Source organism: Filicampus tigris, chromosome 13, assembly GCF_054856515.1.
Source record: "Filicampus tigris isolate MCC_2025a chromosome 13, RoL_Ftig_1.0, whole genome shotgun sequence".
Taxonomy (NCBI): Eukaryota; Metazoa; Chordata; class Actinopteri; order Syngnathiformes; family Syngnathidae; genus Filicampus; species Filicampus tigris.
Genome location: NC_141229.1, coordinates 9,528,491 through 9,554,382, shown reverse-complemented (window position 1 = coordinate 9,554,382; position 25,892 = coordinate 9,528,491). Strand labels below are relative to the sequence as shown.

Here is a 25,892-nt window from a genome sequence, read left to right as displayed (position 1 = left end):
AAGCAGGGCTGAAGAGCGACTGGCAAGTGTCATCTGTTGGAATTATTTTTATTGGCCCACTGCCGAGGAATTGTTTGAACAAGATAACATAAGACACCAACAATAAAACCAAAGAGAGATAATACCCACATACGTTTTACATGACAATATGTAGGCTACAACAAACCCCAAAAGTCTTGCCAATGTTTCAATAACATTGAAAGCAACAGTCCCACTGGGAGATGAAATAAATCAATTAAGTTGAATAAAAATACAAAAAGGGAAATTTGTGCAAATGCAGCACGTATCTTAGTTGTTGAGGAGGATGAGGGGATGCAGCTCAAAGAGAACTCCTCTTGATTTTCCAGTTCCAACCTCAGCGACATCCATCCGGAGCGAAGACTCAACCTGTAGAAAAACAGAGCACACAAAGCAAGAATGCAGCAAAATAACAAGCTCAATAATCCATCTCAAAAGTTAACAAATGAATAAAAGAGCACTTATGGCCACCATACCTGGTTCCATTTCCCCGCTTTATCAAAGTACACTGGAGTGACATTTTCCCTCGGAGGAGACCTTGTGAACAATCTACAGTATATAAAACAGATAATGAATGTCTGTTTTGACTGAACTAATCTTCTGACAAATGTGCAGGAGTGTGGGTGGGACCTAATGAGACGTTCACGACAGTCCTCCTGGAATTGCCCTATCTTGTCGGACGGCAAGTGCAGGGTGCCGCTCGACCCTTCACACGCCAGCTTGTTGATTGCCACTCGCAAAGCATTTATCTGAAGACACCCGTGTGAAAAAGCAGTCAAAGAACTGACAAAGTGACAACACTGTGGAAAGTCTTGACCACCTCTTGCAGGTGAGATTCAAGTCTGCACTTTTTAGGAATTTCAGCTATCAGTAATCAGGGGTACAGATAGCATTTTGGAACTTGGAGGGATGGGGACCAAAGTCATCAGAAACATTTTATATACAGAGGATTTGCTCTTGTGTGCGCTAATGAAAATTGAGCAATGTTGCCTTTGCAAAGGCAGTTTTTTTTTTATACAGCTTTTGATTTAATTTCATTTCATATAACTAACAAAGCTTTTCCATTACCTCAGTGATGTCTTCAAAATCAAACTTAACATCAAAGGCCAATTCAATGTCATGGTGTGGCAGGATGGCTTTTTGTGTTTCGTTGTTCCAGCCCAAACCACAGAGTGTGCCGGTGTAGTAAGTCTTCTCTTCATTAGTGCTAAAAAAGGAAACGGAAAGAACCTGAAATGAGTACAGTAAACCCCCCTCCATTATTTTTTTTGTACAGTTAAAGCTGCACTCCGCGGGATTTTGCTCCAAAACAGCTTTACAATAGCATTTTCATTTGACCGTTTATCACTCACACATCTTATAATAGCAGATTAACACTAACTATTCACAATGGATATTCTTGCAAGCCTCTGGAAAATAATTTTCAGACTCCAATTGGGTCCAAATTCCCCCTGCTCTTTCTGCAGATGTGACATCATGCACGTTCTCATCGTTGTCTCACAGTCACAACCAGAAATTTGAGAAGTGGAGAGTACTGGGATAGGACTTGGGCTTGAAAAGTGATGCACAAATGTCTCCCTTTCTACTCCAAAGTTAAGAAGTGATGATATTGTCATTTGGAACATACATTGTCACGTGAAGAAAGGAGTGTGCAATTTCATTTTTCAGCCACAGGTGGCAGTAGCGATTAGAAACTCAAAATCCTGCGGAGTGCAGCTTTAATAACTTGTGTTCTTATTCGAAATCTTGTCTATTATGGGTGTAATTCTATTCTTAACCACTAGATAGTAGCACACAATTTACCGGTACTCTGAGATGAAAACGATGAACGAAGAAAAACAAAAGTTGTCTGCAAGAGCTTAGTTTTTGTTGAAAACGAATGTCATCCTCTATAATCCTGCTTTTAAAGTGACACTTGACTGGGCTGAAAATTGGCACTTATAAAATAGGTCTGTATATAAAAATGTCAGAACACTAAAATTCAATACTTTGAAGAACTCAGTAGTGGTTTAAAGTAGTTTTTATGACTACATTTAGCAACATATTAATGACACCCATTATTTAAGGCGGGGACCCCTTGATGTACATCTCAGCCTGACGACATCATTGAAGGAAGGAGGCAAGTACTGTAATATTGTTTCATAGCATGTTTTGTGCCGTTCTGTTGTCACCTAGTGTCTGAACATGATGACCAATGGTCACATGCATAGCTCTACTCATATCTACTTCAACCTGTGAAAACATAAAAGCAATTAGCACAATATTTTGCATTTTATCGACATTAAATGGAAGCTTCTATGAGAAAAGGCATTATCACCTCCACAAAATTGAAAAAAAATTTCGTGCCGATCGTTTTTACATTTTTTTCATGGACAAGTGGACAAGAGTAGGAATGTGCATATGAATTTTGACAGCGATTAATCGCAATTTTCAGACATTTAGCAACGCAAAAGTTCTGTTGGACTCCATATCCAGGCAGCCATTAGCCCCCCGTAGCTAACAGGCTAACACCACTGTCGGGGCAGCAGTTAGCATTCAGCCGCTGATACAGCCAAGGTACGGAATTATCTTCTTATGGAAATTCTCTGTGAAGGATGCTTGCCTCTCAGGCAGCCGAGGAGCTCTGCATCGCGGTCGGCTGCCGTTCCTGCAGCAGTAGCTGGGCGAACGCTAAATGTGTCCGGCCAGAGATGCAGCTCCGCGTTGCAATGCAAGTGGCCCATTCAAATGCGTCAATTTTAGATGTGCAGCTGTGTGGCAAGCCCTGGAGTTTGCCATGGTGAAAATTCAAAGTTGGATTTGAAAAAAAATCCAGTATACCCGCGCGCAACCCTGGTGAGGATATTTGGTGCAGAAAATGGATGGATCGACGGACTTTGAAAAATTCTTAGCACTGGAGCTCCAGCGAGGAGGGCTACCCTGCAGCAGAGTATGGCTGCTTAAGGTGCCTCACTTATGGATAGGCAGAGGCGGGCATGCCCCCTGATGGTGGACTTTGGGGAGGAAAAAAAGGAAGTCAGGCTAACCCTTATAGATTGAAATTTTATATAAAATGACCTATGAACAATTTAATGCAAGGCGCCATGTGTTATGAACAGACGTGACTGGGCCATCCCTTGTATGCTTGCTGCTTATGGATATAAATCTGCCATAATTTTTTGGGGGGCATTAAAGTGTCATCTAGACTTATACGGAAAGGATGTACCCTGACACATGTCACAGACAGGCTTCTGCCTTCGCATACGGTGGCTGATTGTTATGCATTGCACACCGGCCGTATATTATATTGCTGTCTGTGTCCATGCGGTAGTCATGTCCATGTGAAACTAACCGCAATTCCATGATTGGGGTGAAGAGCATGGTAACGATGGCAGGTAGTCCAGGGATGTCTGGCATAAGGGAGGTGTCTCTTGGAAGAATGTTGTTACCTGCAACACAACACAGATGGTGGACTTTGGAGATGTGAACTTTCTTAAACACGAGGCAGTGCACAAGACATGTTAAAGCCAAAAACACACAATACATTTGCATACTGTCAATTTTTAAGGTGACATGATTTACATGTATTGCCAAATGAGGTATGAAAACGTTTTTTTAAATAATTTTAGTTCATCTATAGCTGCTTACTTAAGGTCTAAACTTCACATTCAGTCTATTACATGGTCTGGTGGTAAAACAGTGTTTCCCGACCATTATTCAGCCAAGGCACATATGTTACATGAGAAAAAGAAATCTCAGGGCAAAGTGGCATACGACCCCAAAAAAGTCACAAAAGGTGGATACGCAGGTTAATTGTACTGTGTGTATTCAAGTGGAAGACAATTAAATTCTTCTGCCTGTCACACACATAAATAAATGAATAAAAGATAATTTTGTATTTGTTGTAATAAAATATGTATATATTTGGACAACTTAAAGATGAAGTCAACCCAAACATTTTTTCAAGAATAGGTTCTATGTAGGCCCACTACTTGAAACAAGGCAATATGATAAAGATAAAATATGAGTTGAGCAGCAAAATCCACCCGTTTTTTGCCATCTCAGAGGGCGGCCATTTTGTTACTTTTGTCGACTGAAAGTGACATCACAGTTGCTCAGGGCTTGGGTAACGACCAATCACAGTTCACCTGTTTTCTGAAGCTGAGCCATGATTTGTTGTTACCCGAGCCCTGATCAGTTGTGATGTCATTTTCAGTTGACAGAAATTACAAAATGGGCAACCCCTGTGATGCCTAAAAACCAAGTGGATTTTGCTTCTTAACTCACAAATGCAATATTAGTCAGAATGCCTTGTTTCACCTAGCGGGCCTGCATAGAACGTATTGTTGATAAAATGTTTGGGTTCACTTCCCCTTTAAGTGAAACTGGATAATTTCCTGCATCACACCTGCTAACCTCTAATAGCACACAAATACACGGCAGATTGTTTGGGAATAAGTGATCACTGTTTATGTATTTTGAGGCATGCTTGCAGCTTCCTGGCACCTGAAGAACTGATGAACACACTCCCAGCCACCAGCATTCTCTGGTGTTTATAATGAGGATTTTCATTCAGAGCCATGGTGTTGATGCTGTATTGATCCATGGACACGGGCCTGGGAGAAAGATACAGCTCATTAATTAGCAGAGGCAATGAACTCTGTACCTCTGAAATGTGCACTTGGGCATGAGAGACTTACTTGATGTACGCATCATGGAACAAGCTGTGGAATTGGATTTTGTAAGGACTGATTGGTCCATGCAAACGAACCTGTGGGCAGATTTTTTTTTTTCTTAAATTAATACACTTGTTTTAATAATTCAGCGCTTTTGACACTCTTCTTTCTGTCCTTGTTATTCAGATTGGAAGTGCCAAAAATGATCATTTTATGTAAATTAAAACAGCACCCACTCCTGGATAAACAGGGTATCAGTCTGAGCAAATGTTCTGCCATTACACCTTTTGAATGCACGTCATCTTCATGGTAATGATCAGTCTTTAAATTCGTAATTCATCAATATTTTCAAGATAGTGCCTGCAAAAATGCCTTCAAAACTTTGGAGAACTACACCCCAATCTGCTTTTGCAAGAATACATTGTGTCAGCACTAGCACAGCACTGAAAATGACATCACAGATGCTCAGGACTCAGACAACGACCAATAATAACTTAGCTTCAGAAAACAGGCGGGCTGTGATTGGTCATCACCTGAGACACTGTCATTTTCACTTGACAGAAGTGACAAAATGTGTGTGTGTATGTGTGTGTGTGTGTGTATATATATATATATATATATATATATATATATATATATATATATATATATATATATATATATATATATATATATATATATATATATATATATATATAAAATTATTGATGGCAATAGTAAATGACTGTCAACACAAAGTAAGATACCAACTTGAACGATGTGAAAACAGCCATTGCGAGTCAGCCAAGAGCTTTCAATTCAATTCGATCCACTTTATTTAAAATCTAAGTTGATTTAAAACGGTATAACAGTATCTCAAAGGACTCACAAACCATACAATTGCACAGCTGGCTAGATTAGAGCCTCTGACCCATTTTTAGCTTGTCACCGCTGAATGTTTACCAACTATGTCTGGCTTTTGTAGGAAACACAGGGGAAAGGAAATGGTGAGACATCACATTCTTGCAAATTGGCACTATTGCAAGACCTAAAAAATGGCGGCCCGCGTAAGCGAGGACCTTATGTTGTAAGCGTTTTTGTTTTTTTAACAATAAATGCTTTGTAAATTGAAGTAAATAGCTTCAGATAAAAGAAGCTCTAAAGTTTTGACAACTTGGATTTAGTTCCTGTTTAAGCTTATCTTGCCTTGGTCCTGGAATAAGGTGGGCAGCTCTTGGAAAAGTGGGAGAGGAGGCAGTCGATGAGCTCCTTGTCCTCTTTCTTGCGATCTTTCCAGGAGCTGCTGGCATTATTGGGGACATACATGCCTGTTTCGATGTCTTTGTACAGAGAAATCAGCACTTCATGGTTTTGCTGCAGGGCAAAGATGACCCATTATGAAAGGAAAAAAACAACTTATAAAAACATCTACTGGATGTGCAATTGAATAGAGGAACCCAGGTCAAGCTACACACCTGGACCAAATTGTTGGAACCTCTCTGTTAATGAAAGAATAACTCATTTATTAACTCAATAATAAATAAAAGAATAATAATGGACCAATGAACGTCAGACATTGCTTTTGAATAATAGTTTAAGAGAATAATTTTAATAAACTTATAAAACAGGCCTGGACAAAAAACGTACCCTTGGAAAAGATTGAAAATAATTTGACCATAGAAACATGTTAAACTCACATTGGATGATTTTGAACAGGGCTTCTATGAACCCTGATCTAAAAGCTATTGAACATCTGTGGAAGGCTATAAAACATGCCGTTGAGAAGGGACCCATCAAACATGAGACAACTGGAGAAAGTTTGCTCATAAGGACTGGGGCAAAATCCTCGATTGGTGCAGAGGTCCCACCGAGCATTATAGGATTCATTTCAATGCAGTGACTGCCTCAAAAATATTAAGTTAGGGTACCATCATTTTTGTCTAGGTAAAAGTAATTCTGATTTAAATTGTTTTTTTGTGTTTTTTTTTTTAATTTTTAACCTTTGTACCTTGTTCAAAGTTGTTTTTTGTCACCATTGTGTTTTTTTGACAGAGGAGCACCAATAATTTTGTCCATGTGTGAACATCTTTATATTCTCACTAGCACCACATTACTTTATCAATCATGCTGTTAAGTGAATGGAAAGCAATATGTGCTTTCCTAGCTGACTTCTAAATGCCGAGTTACCTTGGAGTCAAAGCTTTCTTCAGCATGGATGGCGTGGCCCTCTTCCACAAAAATGTCGACTATGCTTCTGTTAGTGGTATCACTGCAGATGTGCAGCTGCACACGCATCACATCGTGGAGAACGGAGTACAGCGACACAATGACAGAGTGGCCTTTCACCAGCGCCATGAATAGATGACGGGCACGGCTGCTCCACTGGTTGCCAAATATGATGGACTCTGCTGACGGACGCATTTCAACCACTTGAAATTCCTGAGCCTGATTAAAGAAGAAGGGCGTTTTTCTTTGTTTATTGACACATTGGAAAGTGAGAAGGAGTTGAGTGGCAAGTCATACTGTTGGTACCTGAAAGGGGTGATACAGGAGGTCAGATGGGAGCTCCCTCAGGCTGTTACACTGGACAGACGCTGTGTTACCAAAGTCCAAGAAGAACACCTGCAGGACAAAAACATCCTTTGCTTGGGTGTACTTTCATGTGGAGCGTGGAAAAGATTGATTTGACCACATGATGTGTTCCATGACCACAATCTACAAGACAACAAATTGTCAGGACTATGAAAGAATATGTTGACGATTGATGTGGCGAGCCATAAATCCATATTCTGTACCACTTATGCTCATTTAAGTCACTGGTGAGTGGACATGTCCCAGCTGACATTGAAAGAGAAGCTGGACCATGGACTGGTCACCAGCCTATCGAAGGGCACATATAGACAGACAAGCATTCGCACCTCCAATTTAGAATATTTAAGGAACTTAACAAGCATGTTTTGGGAATGGGATCGGAGGCCCATGCAAGCACAGAAGGTACCGACGCCACTTGTCCACAGCCTGATGAGGAAATCATTGTGAGAAAATGTCACCCGCACCCACCTCCACTGTGTTTCCACGTATGTGCAGGATCTTGGCCCGGTAGTAGAGGCTCGGGTCATCTCCATCGGAGTAAGGCGCCAGACAAAGAAAGTTGGGATAGAGCGACACAGTCACAGGCTCAAGGCCGAGCATGTTGATCTCTCCTGTCAATTGTCGCTGTTTCTCCAAACTGGCTTCATCTGCCCGGAATCCCCAGAAATGACCCACGTCCACAACCTGCAGCAAACACATGGACATATTCAGACAGCGCTTTGTTGTTGAAATATCAGGATGAGGTAGAATGCAGACCTTTGTGACGTTCACCACAAAAAAGATATTCTGAGGCAGTTTGTCTGGATCAAGGGTACTGCTCACCACTCCCACTGGAAGGACTGATTGGCTTTGTAAGTCAACATTCACCCTACGCAGCAGCATCACACAGACAAACCGCATCAGTGTCATTGTGCTCGTCACTTGCACCAATGTCAGGATTTTATCAAAACAAATTCTAGAGGTCATCTCCTGAAACGTTTGAACACAACTATACCGTGCATATTTCAAATGAGTTATTTGTCTTTCCCCGGCACAGGCTTCTATTTGTTCTATGGGGTAGACAAAAAGCTCCAGGGCAGGTTTCTGCTGGGCCAGGAGGAGGGCAAGCGACACCTCAGGCAGGGTTGCAGAGTCCTGTGAAGTCTTGTAGAATTCCACATATGCTCTGTGCACACAAATACACACATAACATCTGCGGTGAGAGTGTCGGCTCTTCTACATGAAAAACAAATGTCATATTTCACTACCTGGAGCTCTCAAAGGCAATGGATTTGATCTGTCCACATTGGCGAAACAGAGACAGCAGCTGCTTGTAGTAAAGAAAACTGTAGGGAGGGAGGTTCCTCACCTGGGCACGACATGTCATGGTATTAACCATCAACTTTATGTCACCAACAGTATATTTAGCAGATTCAGCCTTTTGTTGCATGACTGAAACGGTAACTGATGAAAAAAACGCCAACTGCTAGCATGACTTTAGAGCAAACTAAGTTACATTCAAGAGATGTCACGTTTCATTGGCCCAACAGCAAAACATTCGTCTCTTCATGAAAGACCTGAAGGGTATTCCAGAAAGCAAGTTCAACATGCTCTTTATTAACCTGAGTTCTGAAGTGACTTCCCCTAAACTTGAAAACTGTGATCATTCTCAGAGCTGGGCATTTTAGTAAAAAATTTGCGGTACGTTTATCGCCTTCCGCCTACAGCCAGGGTATCCTTCCGCCGTCCATTTATCCGCCCTTTTGCCCAGCCAGACCAAATTGCCCGTAGGCCAGTCCGACTATCATTTTAAACAGGACTCCGTTAGCGTTTCCGACTACCAGACTACCAGTCAGAATTTCTGTTACCTGGCTCTTTGAAACAGATGAGTCAGACTTTCTCTTATCTCAGGGTAAACTTACCTACTTGCTGGAATATCCCTCTGCTCAGTAAGTAAACAATATTTGATGACCTACCATCACTGTTGTTTTCGGGTTCAAACCACTCAACTCTCTGGAAGCTAGATCATCATCGATCTCGCCCTGTACAAAGTAGTTAGGGTAGTAGGCACCTGCAATGACTATCTGTATAAAAGAGAGGTCCATGCTCCGTGAAAGCCCTCACACAAGACATTAAGGGCCATATTCCCCACGTTGTGCGCAACGCTTTTGTTTTTTTTAACATGACAAATGTGCAGACCTTCAAGACATTCCCGCACATTCCCTCGAAATGACTTCTGACCTACTATGCCCAAGTGGCTCGTGTAGGCAAGCAACCACCAAACAGACGTGGTGACTCAATGAAGTCTGCGGTCAGTAGTAAATCATGAAGTTTTCGTGTGACTTGAGAATGCCATAGAATTAAAATTTGAAAAAGTATGAAATAAAAAAAGTATGCAATAAATGTGAATGCATATTTGGAGGTGTATTGTATCAATAGAAAAGCAGGTGAGCCAGCCCTTTTTTTGTTTGTTTTAAATCAGCGGGGCCCTGAAACCAGCTTACACCACATTATGTCACTTAAATGTATGGTATAACCAACAAATGATTAGCAGGTGGATAAAAAGTCAACTGACACTGATATTTTTTACCATACATGTTGACATTCGCAGAGTGAGTTAGAGTGCCTACTGGGCACGTGGGTGCATAAATGACATATCGGAGTGGAAGGGAGAGTGCATGCAATCACTTACGCACACGGGAGAATATGGCCCTAAGCGATCAAACTCATTACAAACCTGAAGAATGAACTTCTTTGTGTGCATGCTCGTGTAGTCAGAGGCCTGGGTGTTTTCCGGCACACACATGTTGAACTGTTTTACTCGTTCTTTCAAATCCAAATATAATTCTGCAACCTGGTTGGGGAGATAGTGGTAAGGAGAGAAGCACTAATATTTTTGTGTGTTCCAGCTTGTCCCATGAGGGGTTGCCACAGGGAGGCCCTCGCATGATTTGTGTTCAAAGTTTTTACGCCAGATGCCCTTCCTGATAAAACCCACCCAGCTTTTATCTGGGTTAGGGACCAGCGGTTGTTGGGTATCGGGACACTGACCGAGAATTGAACCCGCGCGGCCTCGCCACCTGCATGAAAGGCAGCAGAATCTACTACAACACTACCAGTGCAAGGGGAGAAGCTAAAGCTATACATTGTTTGAAAATTGTTGGGATAACATTTGCAAAGTTGATTAAAACCAGGGAAGAGCCGAAACTTCAGTCACAGAAACGGGATATTGTGATGACACAAGCAAAAACTCTTTAAATAAAGCAGTCTGGGCAGGCTAATCAGTTGGGCTAGTGAATACTGTTTGAATAGATATCCATTATTCAATTGATTAATCGGCTGAAAATGTATTTTGCATTTGAATATTATCATAAAAATAAAGTTTTGAGAGGCTGAAATCAGAGGATTTAGACAATTTTAGGTTTACAAAAAAAGTCCTAAACAATTCATCGATTATCAAAACAGCTGAATAATTTGCTACTTCTACTCAATTATTCGATTCATTTTGAAACCCCTCTCTCTGTTGCGCCCAGTTGCTGGCAACTGCCATGTCGCAGGGCACTGCCTTTACACTCAGAAAAAAAAAAAGAGGAGCAGAGAAAAACAATTCAGTTGGGGTTAGCTGTGTGCCACGCTGCCGTAGGGAAATCACCCCAAAATTCCCCCCGCCATGACAGCCATTGGCCCGGGGCAAGAAGGCTGCCAGGCCGCCTAGAATTGCCTCTCTGGAAAAAGTGAAAGCGTGCGTATTGCTTATAAGGAATCATAGAGCTCAAAATTAGACAAATTTGGCAAAGTGCACAAAATGATCTACCCATTTTTTAATATATTTTATTTAAATGTATTATCATTTCTGTGTTTTGGCCTTGATTTCATAATTTTCGCTTGGCGGTGTGTGTGTGTTTTATAAAGGTACCTCTCGGACCCTCTTGATTTGAATGAAATTTTCTTTTCCCCAAACCAGTTCATCCTAAGGATAGAGGATAAGCACACAGGACAACAAATGTATTGATGGTTTTAAAAGTCTGCATAGTCAAGGATATCTAATCATCACAGTATGTGAACTAAGGATATCCTGTGCCAACTGTTGAGTAGTTACACAAAGGAGAAAACAGGCGACCTCAGTTAAAATAAATCAACATTAATAGATGTCAGTTCATGTTCAGTTGTTTAGAGCACCTTCATGTTCCTTAGCTGCCCTTGCTTTTTGAAGGCGAGCCAGGCCTAACAATGGGGAAGGATTGCGAAAATATTAGCCTTGAGCAAATCCCTTAAAATACATAATGCTTTTTCATTTTTTTTTTATTTGGCGCCTTAGCATTACCTTGAAGGTGTTGATGAAGGCGATGGAGTCACTTTGGCTGCCTTGGGCAAAGGCCATCTTGCTTCTAGAATTAAAAAAACAAAAAAAATTAGAAGACAAATTAATTTCATTGATTGTAATTCCCCTAGATAATGTCAAATTGTTGGGTGGCAGTGCACATTTAAGTCTACATCCAATTGGTCAAATTCGGATCACATACGAAAATTATTGCACAACTTTGCGATATGCAAATTGCATAGGCCATTATCGTGATAGATATTTTTTCCAATATATTGTGCAGCCCTATTACCTTGCATGTATGAATTAGACCATCTTCACAAACTTTGTTTATACATTTGGAAGATTTTGTTTTCCCCAACATACAGGGCAACGTATTGGTACCAAAGACTACAAAGACAGCCTTTGGATGTGACTCACCTGTGACCGGCAAGCTGCTGCATTGACGGTATGGCAAAGAAACTCTTCATAGAGTTGCAAGCAGCTAGAGATGGAAGTGGTTGTTAGTGCATTTTGTGTAAAATACATTCCAAAAAAGCACACTTTTATATTGATAATGATGTCTTTAATGCTATAATGTGGGCAGGCTGACCTATGATGAGACACTCATCTAGACAACCGAAGATGTGGCCCAGGACAATCATCTTGCCAAGGTAAAGGTCCACAGGTAAGTGGGCCAGCACTCTGCCCAGGAACGTCAGTTCACCATCTTCATCTTGACATTTGCCATCCTGTTTAGCTGACAGGGCCCCCATCTACAAAGCAAAAGACATAGTAATTAGTCCATTTCTTTCTTTTTGTACAAAATTATTCAAAATACAGAACCAAATTATTATGCACATAGGTTTTAGACAAAAACAAGTTGTATGGAACAGTGGCCCCCAACCACCGGACCGTGGCCTTGTACCGCCATTTGGTAAGGGGTCACACAAAGAGCCTTAATATAAAAATAAAAAAAACCTCAGCCCCTGATAACCTCCCGCCCCGTCCATTACCTTCCAAAGGGCAATATAAGTAGAGCTGCGTGATTATATGATTGAGAACTGTGATATTAGGTGACCAGCTGCGAGCATATTTACGCCATCCTGCGAGGTGCAAATATGCGCGACTGCAGCCAATCAGAGTCCAGCTTTTTCTTCTAACTTTGGTATGCAGGTTGAAGTAAACAGAATCCGGCAATAAATGAAAAAAGACACGGTTGGAAGTAAACAAAGTAATAGTAACAATGACTGAACGTGCAGCTTACTGCGCATCTGATGGGCAGCCATGAATTGGCGTAATCTTCAGAACAAGCTATTTTGACAAGAGAAGTTCTCTCCCATCGTTTTTACGGCAGTAATATCCAGAGTGACGCGGAGGATGCCATTGTATTCATTCACCAGCACCCACCTCTTTTAGTTGGAGAATGGTCCTCTGTATCTCCTTGAGGTTGGGGGGAGAGGGAGCTGTCAACAACAGGGTTCGAGGGTCTCCCATGCCGAGCAGCTTCACCTTCAGCATTATGGTGGAGAGAGGGGCAATCTGAGAGGACACACAGGGGGCATTAAGATGAATACCATGAGGGTGCCATGACTGACTCACAGTAGGTACATACCAGCATTTCAGGAATCATGTAGTCAGGGATTTCATTATTCCAGAAGGCTTTGCTGACTAGGCGGTAGCAGTAGCCTTTGGAAACTCGCCCCGCCCGTCCTGGAAGAAAAGATGGTGAGTGTAAGAGGAGGTCATGACATACTTTACTGTATTTTAAATATTTGTGTTGTACCTCTTCGTTGGTTACAATTGGTCTTCGATGCCCATGTGAGACGCAGAGATTGATAATTGGTTTCTTTGTCACAAACCAGCTGACGGGCCAAGCAGAAATCAATAACTGCACAAAAACGAAAAAAAAAAAAAAAAAAAAAAAGTAATGAAGCTGGTCTTATATTCAAAAGAAACACTTAAATTGTATTGAAGATAAGGCGAGATTAGATCCAAATCTTGTGGGTTAGACCAACGTGGGTAAGAGAGATAAGATAGCCTACCATATTTGACATCGGGCACAGTCACAGAACTTTCTGCAATGTTCGTTGAAAGAATGACCTGCAAAGGTAAGAACAATATTAAAATAATGAACTAACAAGAAATAAGAAGAATGAAACAATTTTACCTTCCTGTATCCAGGCACAGGAGACAGGAATACACCATATTGCTCCTCCATTGTAACAGTGGAGTGGAGGGCAAAAATCTGCAACCTAAATGGAATCAAAGCTTCTTAAATGGAGTTAAAGCAAGGGCGAGAAATTAATTTTGCAAAGGGGGCCACACGAGAAACCGAAATGCCTGCCCAGGGCCAAGCCTAAATGCTAACCTCAACTTTGTCAATATTATTTTTATCTAAAAAAAGTAAAAATACGTTTTTTTTCTAGTTCTAATAAATTGCTATATATGTAGATATCGTATGTAATGTTATAATGAGGAAATACACATTTTAAACAAAATTATTAATTAGTGATACGTAAAGATAATGACTCTCCATTGTGCAGGAAATAAGAATGTTGTTAACAGTTGGACCACTATTGTCATTTTAGCTAGTCTTTTTGAGAAATAAAGTTACTGTAGCGGTTGGAATAGTCGCTAAATATGGCGAAATTGATGCCAAGTTGGCAACATTTTAGACGCAAGTCATAGCTCCTGCTCGCTACCTTGCTTTTACTAGTGTCCGGTCGTGTGCACATAAAATAAAAGCACAACTTTCAAAATAAAATCAGTGCCCATTTTACATTTTACTTTGACTTCATGTCACTGTGACAGCCAATCAGAGACCGGGGTGGGGGCGGATGTGGCCCCTGGGCCGTAATTTGTGATTATGTGGGTTAACAGGCCAAAAATGCCCAAAAGACTGCTAATTTGGTCATGTGATAATCTCATAGTGATTAGCTTGTATACATACATATGAAATAAGAACAAAATAATTCATTTGACAATGTAAAAAAAAAAAAAGACCTCCTGTGGACCAGTGTGGACAGGGCTTGCTGCATATATCTTATCTCGTATATTCCGGGGAGGAAAACGAGGACACTGCCCCTCTCTGAGAAGCTCACGCCGCCTTCGCTTTCTGCACCACTGTTAACACACAAAGCAGACCCCACCACTCAGTCTGCATATAAAGTTACCAAAATGCTGTTTGCAATGCTTGTACAAAGAGTCTTCACCTGGTATTCTTGCCCTCCATTTTGTCAAAGTTCTCAATGAGGCAGATGGCAAGGTTGTACATCTCAGATGAGATGTAGGCATCATCTAAACTTGTTGAATCCAGCTGGGAAAAAGAAACATGAAAACACGCCAGGAAACTATGCACAAGGAAAGCAGCAGCAAATAATTCATTTTACTTTATATAGACACATGTCCTGAATGTCGTCCAGGTAAAAGTCCTCAATGACATAAGGTGCACCCTCCACCTCAAACACATAGGCTGGGCTCATCTTTCCACGAACAGGGGTGCTGAAGTACTCTGCAAATTGTCTGCAGTTGATGGTGGCTGACATGAGGATTACCTGGGACAAAATGGCTACTGTTAAGTACAACTCAAACCGTACAGAATTCCACAGATCGTTTTTACCTTCACATAACGAGAGTTGGTGTTAAGAAGTCTCCTCACAATCAGCAAGACAAAGTCCATCTCTTCAGTGCGCTCATGAACCTTGAGCAAGTGGTAGTCGTACAAATGTAATTACGGTCAACAGACGTTTTACAAGATTTTAATCGTTTCAATTTTGAAGCGTTTATGTTTAGGCACCTCATCTATAAAAATATGAGAGTACTCTGTGAGGGTCTTGGCAGCAACCAGTTTTTCCAGAAGCACTCCTGTTGTCATGTAGATTAGTCGGGTGTGCTCAGTAGCCATCTTCTCCAGTCCAACCTGATATGAAGATATGAAATCACACAGTTTATTAATAAGGTCATATTCAACTTCCTCACGAGCAGCTATAGACACAATGGCTCTGTCCAAATGTGCACACTGTTCCTTGTTTAGTGTAATATATTAAAGGCGTGACGCCATTTTGTAGGGGTGTCCAAACGTCCTAAAGGAAAAATGTAGCGCACTCAAAATGACCCCCAATGCACTTGGAAAAGTAGTGAGCATCAACGGTCACTCAACAGATTAATATAGACCACAATGCATTGCTAGCAGGAAAGCAAGCGCAAATATCAAAGCAATACAGAACCTATACACCACGGAACATATTCTTGAAAAAAATATGTATGACTCCCGTTAACCATGCATACAGTACATACACCGCCCCAACGTGATGCACGGGGGAAACATTTGTGCTCTGCACACAAACTGTGATGAAATAAATGTCAGAGTGACTTGAGACCAAATCCACTGCTGCGGGGAAATACTTTTAGAAGAGAGCTTTCCATTCAAGGAGAGAATGACTTGACCAGAACAAAAAAGGAAGGAATGGAGGGAAAACGCCTTAAAGCTAAATGTAATCTGTTGGAGAAGTGCACAAATTGAACATTCATGTCTTGAGATTTCGATGCTCACTGGCATGGCTGTAGAATTTGGGCAGCCAGGCGGCCTAATTTCTCAACAGTACGCCTAAAAAATAAGAGGTTGCACCAGTACCACCTGCCGTTCGAGGAGTGGGGGAGGAAGACCCCGTGTGTGCGTGCGTGCATGCATTTGGAGATGCATGTGCTACTTTTATTTAAGCTGACATCGCATCATTGATGTGTCACAAATGAACCGTCTGCGTGGCTAAATTATTATTATCACCTCCACTTTATGTTTCAATTGGGATCACATTCAAATCAAATATCAACACTGTTATTCTTCGCAAGTCATTCGTGATTGGTCCATCCAAGTCCTTGAGTTACAAACATTCGACTTGCGAACATTTGTTCTCCTTTCTGCCGCAACCCACGCCAAGCAGCACCACACTTGGAGCACCAATACTTCTGACTGTTACCCGTCTTGTGGAATTGTGCCTCAACTAAAGAATCTTATGATGACCAGATTGGTCATTAATAATTTACCAGACAATACTGCCTCAAAAGATTGGCAGCACTTTTGTGGGGAGAAAGAAGAAAAAAAAAAAAAAAGTGAAGCTATAAAACTGTGCACAAAAAGTTAGTTTGGAGCCCCGAGAAGTATCATTCACCCTATTGGACTGCAGTAGGGCTGTGCAATTAATCGAAATTCAATTGCAATTTCGATTATTACACTCCACGATTACAAAATTGGCATAATCGTAAAAAAACAAATACTCATTTTGAGGCATGCGCACATGAGTTACTCCGGCGCGCCACCCTCTCCAAGCTAGCTAGCTAGCTAGCTAGCTAGCCAGCCAGCCCGTAAGTCACACTGCACACGCTCCTACTCAACGTTTCAACATAGTAACAGACCTAAAAATGGCACAAGACCCGCCACAGGAACGACTTGTAAACAAGCAAGGCAAGTTGAAATCGCTTATTTGGACTTTAATTTTTTTTTTTTTAAATAATGTAATAAATGTTGTTGGGTCCAAAACGAACTTAAATTATTATAGCTTTTCAAAGAATTTTGTCTTAATATTTTTTACATTTTTAAACCTGTTCTTGTTTTGTAGCAAAAAATAAATAATCGTTTGAATAATGGTGATCTCAATTATTACCAAAATAATCGTGATTAATATTTTTTTTTAATAATCGAGCAGCCCCAGTCTGCAGTAGTTGCAGTGTAAATATTGTTAATCAGATTATAGCAAGTCTGGGCTTCCCTGCTGAAGCTGCTGCCTCCGCGACCCGACTTCGGATAAGCGGGAGATAATGGAACGATGAAGATTATAGCAGATTTGAAAAACATATCTCTAAAAGTTGCACCAACCTGATATCCAACCAGACTACCGCAGGAACACTTTCTCTGAGTGGCGACCCATCGAGCAATACTGGTGGCACCAATTTTGCGTGGTTGCGTGACCGCAATGTTGCAAGGGGCATTTTTGTCATTGTAGTGGTCCAGAATGAACTGTGGCAGCTGGGTGGTCTTGCCACTGCCTGTGGCTCCTCGAATAATCACGACAGAGTTGTTTTCTATGAGAGAAATCAGCTGGAAGGGCAGACAAGCATGGACACACACGCGCACACAAGGGTTCATTAGACTCAATTTAAAAAGTCATATTGCAGAGAAAATTGCTGATCTTATTCAATAAACGCCAGGCCAATATGGAAAGTGCGGTACTAAACCTATGAATTTAAAATACTGTCGCAAACATGTTTTATTCTTGAGTGATGTTCAAGTCCAGAGGATAAAAACTCCAAACATGAATGAGGTCAAACGCGCACACACAAACTGAAGCTCTGTGCAAACAGAAAATGGACTACATTTTACCTGCTGTCTGCTTTTGGTAATGGGGAAGTTGGGATACTTGCAGCTTGCAAGTGGCAGAGGACTGCTTCCTAAGGATTCAGAAACTAGAGCACAGCATTGTTTATTTATTTATTTATTTTTTAATGGTGAAAAAAATGGAATGGTGCATTGCATAATGTGACTTGGCAACTGCATAAAAATGTTCATACTCACCTGGATGGTCATCTTTTGTCCTGCTCACACTTTCCAGGTTGTCTTCATCAGGAACCATTACTGGACTGGTGTGAAACATAAGAATGTCATCTTTACAGACTTTAGTTGTGTTAGGGCACACTCACATTCTGGTAATTTGTGGGCCATGTTCAGACACACTTGGCATTTAATTGTGATCGTCAGTGCACAAGCATATGTACAGACCATATGTTGGCTGATTGGGCATCGTTGTATGGCCCAGTAACGCAAACAAGCAGGAGGAGTAACTGTACAGTATACACTAGTATATATTTTCTGTAATACTTTTGTTTGGTGGTGGCTCGCTACATTTTTCTACTACAATACATGTGCCTTGGCTAAATAAAAGTATCAAAACACTGATCTGAACAACCAATGTCAACGTGATTCATGATCTCGTTTTTTGACATTTGGCTGCTCGCCTAAGTTAGCACTCGTTTAAAACAGTCGACTGACACTATATGCACTGCACGTTTCATTTCCTTTACATTTCTTTAGTATGTTTTCCTTCTACACTTCTAACATAGACATCGTGATCTGCAATGATTTTCCTCCAACATACTAATGGACCATATGCACGGCAACAAATTTGGACATTTCCGGTGCAAAGATCAGGTGGCATAACAGTTTCCACTGTCCATATGTTTTCATCTGTTGAAAAAAATAACCATGTTTATTAAGGGTGTGAAAATCTGGGGTTGTGTAACAGGTATATTCAATAGTTCCGTGCTGGTAATTTTCCAGGTAGAAATGTAATCAAATTGTTTTACTTTTGAAAGATGGAGGAGCAATTCCTCCAGCCGACGCAGCCGGGCGCCACCCTTTATGCTCAGCAATTCAACTCTGCTTTGAGTTTTACCACAATTTCTAGTGACCCAGAACTACAACAGAGACGGAAAGTTCATATTCGCCTAGACAATTTCAAGTGACACAGCAAATAGTTACAAATGCCTTATTTTAAAAAAACACACACACACAATCAGTCTGCTTTAATGGAGGACTACGGAAACGTGACAATATTTACTGTTGAGGGACTGAAATTCTCAGAATTTGGACAATTGTAAGTTTAACAAGGTATCCAAAAGATCAGTCAATAACCAAAAATAATTTATTCGATCAACTAGTTGTTAAGTAGGTTTAAATCGCTGCACTTCTAGTTGTGTTTAATGTTTTCATAATCTAAATTTAATTTTATCTGCATCATACAAAGACAATATAGGCGTTGTATGCTATTCAATTCATGTTCGAGCTTTGTAACAGCAAATTATTATTGCTGCAATTGTTTTTTTAAAGTTGAGTTGAAAGTTAAGTGCCTCAAAGATTAAGTACAGACAGAAGTGCAAAGTGAAACTGTATAGCTCAATGGATAAATTGTGGGCCCTTTAATCACTTTGCCATTACTTGGGTAAATCCAGGAATTATATCGTAAGACAGCAAGTAAACCTTAATGAGTTTCATGCTGTCATTACTGTCATGATGAGTTTACCTGCCAACCAGAAGTTAACGCGGCACCTTACCTCAAAATGTAAACGTGTTGGGTGCATAGTTGAGTCCATTATTGCATAACCATGATGCTGTTCTGAGCAAAATATCAGAATTATCATGTCACGAGTCACTCTATGATCCCCACCTCTAGTAAACATGCTTTAGCATGGTACAGGAATTTAAATGCCATTTCATGTTCCATTTCATTCTCGAACACACTTTTGTGGTCATGACATTTGGGGAGTGACTGAATTAAGTCAGATAATATTGGCATTTAGCCCAAAATGATCGGCTCTGTGGGGCAAACGCACGCGCACCGACTGCTACAATCTTGCTGGCTGACGCACTCCAATAGTCAGAAGCATGCCAACAACCAATATGCGAGTGATATTGAAAAGATCAGCTAAGGCCCTTAAAACCCAGATTAAATACTCGAAACAATTTTTTTCCACGATAAAACAATTCAACGACATGTTGGGAAGCACAGAGGCTAATCCACTCTAAAAACAATTGGGTTAAAAATAACAATTTTGGGTAAAAAAAATGGACCGATCCACTAATTGGGTCAATTTGACCCATGCTCTTGCGTTTTGCACAAAACTATTACACCTTTTTTGGGTTGGTTTTGCAACACCCAGGAAGTTGGGTCAAATTGACCCAAGTAGTGGATCGGTCCACAGTTGACCCAAAATCGTGTTATTTTAAAGTGTTTTTAGAGTGTATTTATTCATCCCCAAACTAACCATGAGTTTTCCTCCACCATTCAGGGCCATCTCTTATTTCAGTCCCCCCCTCATCTTTCCTTCGGCCAGAGCTGGAGCCTTTGTCTCACTTGCCCCTAGCAATGGGAGGCACAAACCCTGATGGTACACCACAACATGCACACGCCACACATTTGCCCTCTTTCCTTCCTCACTGGTGCAAGCACAAAGCAGCTGAGCGAGCGGAGAAGAAGAAGAGAAGTGACAGCACTCGCAAGCCATTGTGACTAACTCTCTGTGGAAACGGGCACTGAAAGGCATTGGTGATGGCAATAACAGAATAAGTGCCACCACATAAAACCTTGGATTGTACTGGACAACCAAAAGATGTAATGGACTGATCTAGGAGCTTTTATTCTGTGAGAACTCGTTTGCAGTAAGCGTGATTTTGTAAGTATTGATCTTCCTTCCTTTTAATTGTATGTCGTAAGAAAGCAATTATTTTATACATTAGACCTAAGTTTTTAAGTTCAATGTCTACACTTGGAACTTCATTTGACTCTCCTGAGCGTGTTGAAGTTAAATTTGAAGTGGGGCTGTCACTATCGAATATTTTTAGAATCGATTATTCCAGCAATTAATTGGATACAATTTTAATTTGCATTAAAGTGTATTACCTGAGTACTGTTTATTAAACAATTTATTTGCTATTGTTTAGTAAAAAATAAATAAATAGATAAATAAACAACAATTAAGCAATAATACAACAAGAGGGACTGAGGTACTCACCAAATTTTTAAAAAATGATTCAGTTACTGGTGCAATCATTGTTTTTCCAAAGTCTCATTTTGATTTAAATAAGATACGTCTGCTTTCATGAAGGACTGCAAAAATCAGAATAATTACCTCGGAGGGACTGAAATGACAAGTTAAGTTTAAGTTAAGAATGCTCTTAAAAGATGACTCCATTATTAAAATAATTGCTGAGTAACTGATTAATTTTGACACCTCTAGTTTGAAGCGATTGACATTCAACGATGCCTAAACAGTAGAATACTGTTGTTTTTATAAAAAAAATGACATCACAGGCTAATAATTTCCTATTCTTCCGTATTTCAGGGCTGTCCTTACTATGCCACTCTTCAGCTGGCCAAAATGGTCCCATGACACATCCACACAGGCTGAAACATCATCTCTGAAACTCCCTGAGAACCGACCACGCCACGAGTTGATCCGAGAGCTTTTATGGCATGTGCAGGAGCGCGAGTGCAGGGCCAGGATGCTGGACTTGGAGCACAGGCATGCCCACAGCGCTGTGGATCACCCATGTTTTCAGAGGTGCCCTAGGTGGAGGACCCTCATCCCCGCATCAGAGCTAGACCAACTGGAAGTACTGTGCGCCGACATCCCGCCTGTCCACGCTGCAGCAGTGCTCTCCAGGTGTTTTGTAGACATGGTGTCTACATCCTCTCAGACCCTCACATTAGCATGCTGTCAGCAGCAGATAACTGCTTTGCCATCAAAATGCAGCCTGACAGCAGGCAAAGCGCACGCGGGCCAAAGGGGGGGAGGAAGGCAGAGCAGGCTGCCAACAAAGCCACTGCGTGTTAATGTCACACTTTCAGGTCATGTGAACATGAGGTGAAGGTGAAGAACTGCCTTAAAGGCATCATAAGGACAGATCCAACAGGATGTCTATGGACAATTGGATCTAAGAGAATGGTTGACGAACGCCGTGGTGACGCCTAATTTAAAGCCATTTTCCAATTGACTTTTTATATCTACAAGGCCCACCGCATCACGAGCGACACAGCTGAAATCGACTGAACTGTCACGCGTTGAACAGAGTTCAGCAAATAGTTTTCATGAGAGGCCAATGGTTTTGGTGACATTCAAAATCTGAATCGCTGGTCAAACATTGCAGATGTAACAGCCAATCAAAAAAAAAAAAAAAGTTTCCACTCAAATTTTAACCCAGTTTTCATAGAGCCACTCTTCATACAGTTGAAAATTGTCTGTGCAAAACTCATTCGTACAGCCGTGTGAGGTCTGCAGTTTGATTACGACATTGACAGGGTACTGTAATCTGATCCGCGTGTTTATACGGCACTCGCATTGGCATTTATCCCTAATCTTCAAAGATGTCCTCTAAAAGTATGACTGATAATACTGAACCAACTTGAAATTTCAATAACTACTTGTTGGTTGCGTGATTCCACAGGTTTCGTGAGGTGCTTGCAGACAGCATAGTGATGCCATGGGAGCTGGTGTCTGTCTTCAAGTTGGTTCTGAGAGACGTCGACCAAAGGAAATGTGGCGAAGAGCACCGCCTCCGAGGGAAGGCGAAGCAGCTCCCAACAACGGGATTTTGGACAAGCCCCAACAAATTGGAGCAGCATGTTGTCAAAGCAAGCAGTATTGGTGAAAAGCTGAGGGAGGAGATCCCAACTGTGTCTGGATATGTGGACAGAGCCATGCGGTACACCAGCTGGCTCAAAGCAAAAAGGGAGTGGGAAATTCCATATTACTGTCCAGTTCCCATGAGGCGAACGGAGGCATGATGTAACAAACCCAGAGGACACTCGTCAACGAATCTGTGGTCTCAATACCTGTGGAAACGATGTCTTCTAGGCAGACAATACATAGTGCTCACAATATCAAATACATACGCACGTTGGTTTGATTGAATTTATTTGTTTATCAGCAGGCCAAAACAAATATTTCATTTTTCCAAGAAGCCAAACAACACTGCACTACATATAGCAAACCGAAAAATGACCATGGCAAAAAAAAAAAAAAAAATCTGTCACCATGTACATCAGCGGCAACAAAACAAACTCTACAAGTGCTGCACAAAAAGTGTTCATTAAACCCTCACTAATTCGCAAATCATTTGTGAAACTTTCCATAAATAATACTATACTAAATTATAAAGTAGGCACTTAAATAAATAACCTAAACTAGCGCACGTGTCGTGCGGGTAAAGGCAAGCTAGCTATGCTCAACCTTTCGATGCTTAAAAATTATCCTACCTTGTCTCTTTCGACGACGTCTCAGACCATTTATTTTCAACCACTTCTTCTGTGAGTTTAATGTTGGCAAACGTGGACCCGGAGGTGAACCACTTGGAAATTTGCTCGGCCGTGAATACCTCCGTCATGGTGCAGCTTGTTAAGATGTCTGTCGTATGTCGTCAGGTGCAAACGAAATTGCCGTGAGCTCGCTGTAGCTTCGAGGTAGAGAGGGGCGAACTGGGCGGATGCCAATTAAGCACAGTTGCTGGATTCGTTGGATTTTTATTTACCAACTCCAGCGCAGGAAAGCACCTAGCAACATATTTAGCTGTTTTGTTTTGTTTGTTTTTTTTAAAAAGGGAAACTTTTAGCGTTTCTAAAAAAGGTATTCGACGGTTAAAATGCACGCCTTTCACCTTTAAATGACAATAATTTTATCTGTCGCAGTTAACACACGGCCCATCTTGCTAGCTGCAAAAATATATTTGTGAGTCATCTTTTTTTTTTTTTTTATTTCAAATTTTGAAGAAAAAATACTAAATAAAAATAAAAAAAACATACCATATGAGTTTGGAGTTTAATTGTCTGGTTGGAAAGTCACAAACTCAAAAGGACAAGCCGCAAAGCCTTTGGTAATGATACTACAAAATACTAAAAACAAACAAATCGAAATCAACAAATTCCAATAATTATTTGCGGGGTGAGATGGTCAGTCAATTTGAGTATGAATGCCACTGTGAAATTTACGTAAAGTTCTACTTAAAAGGGGAAGTCAACCCAAACATCCATCCATCCATTATCTATACCGCTTATCCTCAAAAGGGTCGAGCACTGGAGCCTATCCCAGCTGTCTTCGGGCAGTAGGCGGGGGACACCCTGAATCGGTTGCCAGCCAATCGCAGGGCACACAGAGACAAACAAACATTCGCACTCACAATCACACTTAGGGGCAATTTTAGAGTGATCAATTAACCTGTCATGCATGTTTTTGGAATGTGGGAGGAAACCGGAGTACCCGGAGAAAACCCACACAGGCAAATTACGTCCATTTGAGTCATGACGGCGTGTGTCGCCGTACAGAGTGGGTTATTCAAATGCCGGAGCAACTCTGTCCGCTCAATCATGTGAACGGGATATTCATAATGATTTAGAAATCTGAATTTTGACTTTAACCCGAATATTAACTGCATGTAAACGTAGTCACTATGGTGCTGGAGGAACGGAGGAGGCACGGGCGTCGTAAAGTCGAAACGTCGTATGTCGGGTACGTCGTAATTTGAGGACTGCCTGTATAGCCGTTCCTGTTGTTGAGCATTTCGCAAGTCATCAGGGTATAGAAGACGGCGGTGCAGGTCGGCGGTACGCAGAAATAGAAACCAAACCAGTCCTTTGCATCCTTGTAGAACTAGGAAGAAACATCCGTCTTAGCCATGGGTTACACTTGGGAAGCTATTTATTAATAATGGTACTGCCAAAGGAGGCAGAGATTACTCTGCAGGCAGATCAATCTAGCATGGCAACCAAAACAGGCTAAAATTTAAACTGTGACCCTCTCACTGCTGTCCTTGTTTTTTCAAGAATCCCAAAGATCTCAGTCAATCAATCAATATCTCACGAACGGATGACTTTACCACTCTCTATTTACTGCATTTTTTTTTTTTTTTTTTACATCGTGTCGTCATCTTTGAATGTTGAAAAAAGTGCAGAGCAAATTTCGACAGATTAAGTCAACCCAAACATATTTTTTTCAAGAATATGTTCTATGCAAGCCCACTACTTGATACAAAGCATTTTGATAAATATTGTGTTTGTGGAATAAGAGTTAATCCACCCGTTTTTAGCCATTTTAGGGGGCGGCCATTTTGTCACTTCTGTCTACTGAAAATGACATTGAAGTTGCTCAGGTAACGACCAATCACAGTTCACCTGTTTTCTGAAGCTGAGCCATGATTGGTCGTTATGTGAGCCCTGAGCAACTGTGATGTAATTTTCAGTTGACAGAAGTGACAAAATGGCTGACCCCTGAGATGGTTAAAAATGGGTGGATTGCTGCTGAACTGATATTCCACAAATGCAATATTCACCAGAATGCCTTGTTTCAACGAGTGAGCCTGCATAGAACATATTCTTGAAAAAAAATATGTTTGGGTTGACTTCCGATTCAGGTACAAAATGACATCACCCGATGGCAACATTATTGAGCAACTTTAAGCAAAGCAAAAAAAAAAAAAAAAACTTTAAGCAAGGCCAATTAATTGTACACTACCTAGAGCTGTTTATTGGCAATAAATCTTATCGTCACCCTCTTAAAATAATCGCCTAAGTCATTTTTGCTGGGTTTTTTGTGTGTGGTTTTTTTTCAGAAAACAGGAAAAACTGAACCACTTTCTGATGATCTCATATGTATTAATAATTTCATTTCAGGCGTAAAATTGAATGATCTGTTTAACTAAGGATGCAGCCGATTTTACCAGAGGTGGCCAGCATCCTGAGATGTTTAAGGCCAAAAAATGAATTTCGTAAAAATATGACTTAGGCGATTATTTTAAGAAGGTGACGTTATGATAGTTTTAGGACTTA

General features: G+C 40.9%; 2 protein-coding genes across 9 annotated transcripts; one reads left to right on the top strand and one right to left on the bottom strand.

The window, feature by feature from the left end:
• Positions 1 to 31: 31 nt before the first annotated feature.
• tdrd9 (tudor domain containing 9) lies at positions 32 to 23,654 on the bottom strand. 8 transcript variants are annotated; one of them, XM_086049956.1, is made up of 35 exons: positions 23,331 to 23,654; positions 18,095 to 18,159; positions 17,903 to 17,985; positions 17,399 to 17,620; positions 15,323 to 15,445; positions 15,146 to 15,226; positions 14,916 to 15,080; positions 14,739 to 14,842; positions 14,530 to 14,649; positions 13,694 to 13,778; positions 13,569 to 13,626; positions 13,310 to 13,414; positions 13,139 to 13,236; positions 12,934 to 13,065; positions 12,137 to 12,299; positions 11,965 to 12,028; positions 11,548 to 11,611; positions 11,403 to 11,447; positions 11,140 to 11,193; positions 9,961 to 10,077; positions 9,200 to 9,265; positions 8,492 to 8,592; positions 8,239 to 8,409; positions 8,001 to 8,112; positions 7,713 to 7,928; positions 7,185 to 7,274; positions 6,840 to 7,097; positions 5,859 to 6,026; positions 4,698 to 4,768; positions 4,504 to 4,613; positions 3,350 to 3,446; positions 1,087 to 1,225; positions 649 to 767; positions 495 to 567; positions 32 to 387 (listed from the first exon to the last, which is right to left on the bottom strand). In XM_086049956.1, exons 1-35 carry the CDS (start codon positions 23,456 to 23,458, stop codon positions 289 to 291), a joined length of 3,966 nt encoding a protein of 1,321 aa, XP_085906082.1. In that variant the 5' UTR covers positions 23,459 to 23,654; the 3' UTR covers positions 32 to 288. The 8 variants fall into 8 exon arrangements, with proteins under 8 accessions (XP_085906082.1, XP_085906084.1, XP_085906081.1 ...); XM_086049958.1 differs by having other exon boundaries at positions 9,200 to 9,307; positions 14,985 to 15,080; XM_086049955.1 differs by having other exon boundaries at positions 9,200 to 9,307; positions 23,331 to 23,651.
• Positions 20,524 to 25,147, top strand: rd3l (RD3 like). Its single transcript, XM_086049965.1, has 3 exons — positions 20,524 to 20,748; positions 21,418 to 21,738; positions 22,520 to 25,147. The coding sequence occupies exons 2-3, from the start codon at positions 21,431 to 21,433 to the stop codon at positions 22,857 to 22,859; spliced, it is 648 nt and encodes a 215-aa protein (XP_085906091.1). The 5' UTR covers positions 20,524 to 20,748; positions 21,418 to 21,430; the 3' UTR covers positions 22,860 to 25,147.
• Positions 25,148 to 25,892: the final 745 nt, after the last annotated feature.

Bases quoted from the DNA above. Each gene is read 5' to 3' on its own strand.
- rd3l (XM_086049965.1), top strand. From the start codon at position 21,431: ATGCCACTCTTCAGCTGGCCAAAATGGTCCCATGACACATCCACACAG. The intron at 21,739-22,519 runs GTGTTTTGTAGA...GTGATTCCACAG, and splicing joins GCTGCAGCAGTGCTCTCCAG to GTTTCGTGAGGTGCTTGCAG.
- tdrd9 (XM_086049955.1), bottom strand. From the start codon at position 23,458: ATGACGGAGGTATTCACGGCCGAGCAAATTTCCAAGTGGTTCACCTCC. The intron at 17,621-17,902 runs GTAAAATGTAGT...CTGCCCTTCCAG, and splicing joins TTACCAAAAGCAGACAGCAG to CTGATTTCTCTCATAGAAAA. The intron at 11,194-11,402 runs GTGCTCTAAACA...CTCTATCCTTAG, and splicing joins GGCAGCTAAGGAACATGAAG to GATGAACTGGTTTGGGGAAA.